A 4,978-nucleotide genomic window follows, 5' to 3' on the forward strand; every position below is an offset into this window, starting at 1 on the left:
ATAAATCAGTAAATAAATCAATACAACTTGATTTTGGGGTATTTATAAGGGTTTTTAATGTTTTCTTTGATTTTTGAAATCTGGACAAATGTGTCTCATGTTCTGTTTAAATACTGAAACATACTTTGAATGCTTGTGATGCAGATTTCATGAATTTATTTCATTCATCACCAACCTCTGGTCCTCCTCCTCCCTCAACCAGTCTCATGTGAACTCTTACAACAAATCTGACCATTTATTTTACAGGGTCTCATTCGAGCTGTCCTAATGACAGTGCCACACTGTCTCTACAGGCTCTTAGCATTCATAAAGACAATCAATCAACCCACTTTACATTATTCAGATATTTATTGGGTTTTTTGTTTTTATTATTTACAGCCAAATGCTTTTGTTACAGACAATGTTCATTAGCCAATCACCTCAAGCCTAATCCAGTCAGCTCGAAGCCGATTGGCTGTTTGGGCTCACTCCCACCATCCAGCCCATTTCCCTTTGTGTGCAACAACAATAACAGAAAGGAAGCACTTTACAGCACCCAGACACACGGAACATAACCACACATTAACCAGTCAACAACAGGAAAAAAAAAAAAAGTCTTAACACGATTTAAGACAGGAATCTGAAAAAGTTAAGTCTTAAACCTGGAAAAATACCAGCAGAGTGAGACAATTTAACCTATTGTGAGTGCTGTTCTTGTCCTCTAAACATCAGTGCCAGTATCTCAAAAATACAAAGAGGCAGTGCTTTGCAGGAATGATTAAAACAATTACACTCAGTTTTAAAAAAATAAATTAATTTCTGCTGGAAACCAGTTGAATCATTCCATCCTGCAAGCAAATTCTCCAGATGTTAAGACTACCTGTCGTTAAAAAAAGAAGAAGAAGAGAGACTTTTCTTTCTGTGAACATGAGGCAGGACAAACCTGAGCAGGTTCAGTCTTGGTGAAAACAAAATGTCCGCCTGAAAGTTTCCCTTCAGGGTGTCAGGATGTCATAGAACTCAACAAAGTCCTTCTGCATGAAATTCTGGCTCTGCATAAGGTCGTCTTCAGAGGGGAAATACTGCATGCTGTCCTCTTGCAGACGCAGATTGCTTTCATGCAGAAGCAAGCTGCCCTCGTGCATGCACAGAGGGTCCTCGTGCAGTACCACAAACTGTCCCGGAGGCGATGTTGAGCCGTATGGGTTGGGACTGTCCAAGAGGGCTCCTCTGGCATTTTCCAGGACGCCCAGGTATGAGTCCATGTCCGTCAGCTCCATGTCGCTGTCGGAGCTGCAGCCGCTATCGCTCCCCACTGAGTCACAGCGCATGTGCAGCATCTCGTACTTCTCGTGCATCAAAAACTGGTTGGTGTTCTTGGGGGCCTGCATCCCCCTCACCCTCTTCCCCTTCACGTTGACGGGACGAAGGGACAGCGCCGGCTTCTGGAGGTGTCGGGGATGATGTTGGTGGTGGTGGGAGTGGTGGTTCTGGTGATGATGATAGTGGTGGTGGTTGCGGCCTTTCGGCCACCCTCCTCCGCTCATCCTCCGTCCCTGCAGGCGCCCCCTGCAGCTCTTGGACCAGCCGTGCTTCTTGCGGCCGTCCCTCTGCAGAGCCTCGTTCCCGTCCTGCAGCAGCTTGGGGTGTTCGCAGATACTCCTGCACATCTTCTCTGAGAGCATTTCCTTGTTTCCTTTCCTTTCTTGATGTCGCCTCTCAGCTACACCTCCTTCACATCCTCCTCCTCACAAGGTTGCTCACTCAACAACAACAATGCGAGGATCGTTTCTCGACGTGTGGCTCAGATCACAAATGACCCTTCCTCCTCTCACTCGATAGTCTACCTTTTGACTATTTTTTCACTTTTTTTCTTGACCTCTGGCTTCGGCTGGTGCATAGCCTCCTCTGCCTCCCCTTGCAGCAGCAGCTTGCCTGCTCGCTTGGCTCTCTGTCACGCCCTCCTGTCTCTTTAATGTGTCTTTTTTTCACCCCTTTCTGAAAGTGAAATCAGCTCCTTACAGCTCTGATTAGTGAACTGAAGTGAGCGGGGTAAGAGTTTTGAGAGTCGTCTCGCTGATTTTAAGGTGGTTGGTCTCTGATTTAAGGCTGTACCAACGTCAAACTAAGCGCTTACCATCACTGAGTGTGGGGCTGCCTTCTTCTCGGCGTTATTATAAGGAGCTGGAAGAATCCATTTACGCAGAAGGAGGCGGGGGGAGATGTCATTTCACGCATCTCCGTTTCCCATTTGAAACATTGTAATATGACATATGTTTTAGGTCATTTATTCTAAATCTCAATATAAAGTACCTAAATACCCATGTGAAGCTACTGTAGCTATGTTAAAAAGATGTGGTGTGACACACAGAAAGCATCCTCCCCGCCGAGTGATGGTTCAGTCCACCTTAGTTTTGGCAGTTGAAATCTGATGCCCAGCTGCTGCTGTTCCTTCTCCCCCGCCCCCTCCCCATGGAAACACAGTGGTCACGTACCGCAACAACAATCGGAGCGGACTGGAGTAGTCAGTGTAACAGCGCTGACAGCCGTTATTTACGGCCTCGTACATGGACCCTGCCCACAACAGTTCAGAGTATCACAGCATTACCGAAGCATCCGCCCGAGGACAGCAGTTTTGTATATAAACCACTGTAATGGTAGCTAATAACTTTGTGCGTATTCATTTGTGCTCTAAAATGGCTTCCTCGAAGACAGCACACCAGTCTCACCACTTCGGTTCAAACCAGAGGTGTCAAACTTGTGGCCGACTGGGCCCACTGGGTTTCATTAATTCCCACAAATTTTCAATAAAGTTCATTTATTATTTATTTCTAGATCTAGGAGAGAACTTGTTTGTCCTTTCTTTTCCTGGGATCTGAAAATAATTGTGGAAAAACTGAGGAACAGGCTTGTTTTTCTTGACATCCTCCAAGGTGCTCATTATCAGTTTTGTAAATGGGTAACTTATTCAGAATAATTAAGGTTAATCTATGCAAGTTAGTTAGGCAGCCTGGTTTAAATTGACAGCTTTCAAGAGGTTAAATAACTTTTAAGGTGGTCATATACTCCAAGTGTTGCTTTGCTCTGCACTTCTGAAGTAGATAAAGTTATGCCATAAACCCCTGCTTAACTTTAAAGGCTTTGATTAGATTAAGATAAAATGCCTGCACTGAGTAGGAGATGCTCTGTATCTCATTGTACATGTATATAGTTACAATAAAAAGGCACCCGTCTTCTTCTTCTTCTTCTTCAAATTCTGCACAGACTTTTACTTGCGTTTTATGATCAACTCACCTTTTTAAAACATTTAGCGTCAACATAAGGTTGAGGTTGAAATCTGTTATTTTATTGTAATATGTCAACAACTACTGCAGGATAGGGTCGAAGAGACATTTTAAAACATTTTTTTAACCACAGGATATACTGTTAGAACTGCAAAAACTTTGGTAATAATTTGACATCCAGCGCCATCATGTGGTCCAACTTGTTCAAACATATGCAAAAGTAACGGGTGCAAATATACGTGCAAACGGAGGTACAACGTGTACTCCCTCTACCAGTGTGTTTCTAGTACAGCACTTTAGGCCGTTATTTAAAGTTAGTGAAATGTCTGGTAAGAATAAAAAATATAAATATCCTTATCTCAAGTCTTGCTCAAAAACAAAACAAAAAGCCAAAACTGTATCTTTTTTGTTTTTAAATTGGTTTTCCTGGTTATTGTTACTTTTTGTCTCTTTGAGTGTGTGTATGTTTTTCTTCCGTTAATTGTCTTAAACAGATCACATAACAGTGTAATTGCCAGCACTGCTGAATTAACACTTGTGTATGGTATATATTCCACATCTTGTTTGTAAATAATACTTGCGCAAATAATTAATAACAGATTGTGTTAAAATGCTGTTCCGGAAATGATGGCCTGTCTTCCTAGAAAATGAAGAAGGTAAACAAGGTAAAGATTACTGTCATTGTGAGCATGCCAACCTGTGAAAGGGCTGCCAAGTGACATTTTAGATCTTAAACTTCTTTGTCATCTAATAAGAAGAAGAAAGGATTGATTTCATCTTTAGTGTTGACTGAAAAAATAAGGAGCCCTTTAAAGTTTAATTCATTTTTTCACCACAGGCTATTCTCTCCAGTTCAAATATGTGCATTTAACTCAGTTTTAGTCAACAAATTAAACACAATGAAGGACCACAGCAAGCCTGCAAATATGCTACAGCACAGTGACCCCTTGTGGCCGTTTTAATGGAGTGGCTTAAAACCAACTAAGGAAATTAGGCTTTATCTTTAATGTAACCCATCCAAGAAAATAAATGGAGATGTGTAGCAGAGAGTGTAGCAGACCTTTTAACAAGATTGTTTAACACACCCCAGAGCTGTAGAAACCACACAGGGATAAAGCTGCTGAGCCATACCATGAAGACATGGATAAGAGCTGTTTAAACTAGGTTAGGTTAGAGTGACCAGAATGGACAGGATTAGAAATGAGTACATTAGAGGGACAGCTCAGGTTGAGCAGTTTGGAGATAAAGTAAGAGAGACGAGGCTGAGATTATCTCCACATGTGCAGAGGAGGGATAGTGAATAAATTGGACAAAGGATGTTGAAGATGGAGCTGCAGGCATGTGGAAAAGAGAAAGACTACAGAGGAGATTCATGAATGTGGTGAAGGAGGCCATGCAGGCGGCTGGTGTGGCAAAGGAGGGTGATGGGGATAGGGTGTGTCAAATCATCCGCTGTGGGGAAACCTGAAGGGAGCAGCTGAAAGACGATTCTGGGTGAAAAACATGATCAGCTCACCAAACAAGGCGTGGCTATAGTAATGGCACATGCTCATCTCCATATTTTAATATAACATCATTTATTTGTTTATTTATTTTCAAACCAAGAAAAGGAAATAACAAAGAAAAAACAAACTTTTTTTTTAAAGGTGACTGTAACTACACAACTTTTAAATAAAGTTTTTTTTTTTCAGCCAGTCACCTGCTTCGTTCTGCAT

General features: G+C 42.1%; 1 protein-coding gene across 1 annotated transcript; it reads right to left on the reverse strand.

Moving 5' to 3' along the window:
* Positions 1–329: 329 nt before the first annotated feature.
* wu:fb55g09 (uncharacterized) lies at positions 330–2,147 on the reverse strand. Its single transcript, XM_003447660.5, has one exon. It carries the CDS (start codon positions 1,662–1,664, stop codon positions 975–977), a length of 690 nt encoding a protein of 229 aa, XP_003447708.1. The 5' UTR covers positions 1,665–2,147; the 3' UTR covers positions 330–974.
* Positions 2,148–4,978: the final 2,831 nt, after the last annotated feature.

The sequence above is a fragment of the Oreochromis niloticus genome, linkage group LG5 (assembly GCF_001858045.2).
Source record: "Oreochromis niloticus isolate F11D_XX linkage group LG5, O_niloticus_UMD_NMBU, whole genome shotgun sequence".
Taxonomy (NCBI): Eukaryota; Metazoa; Chordata; class Actinopteri; order Cichliformes; family Cichlidae; genus Oreochromis; species Oreochromis niloticus.

What these genes read in the sequence shown, in the direction of transcription:
- wu:fb55g09 (XM_003447660.5), bottom strand. Translation starts at nt 1,664, where the DNA reads ATGCTCTCAGAGAAGATGTGCAGGAGTATCTGCGAACACCCCAAGCTG.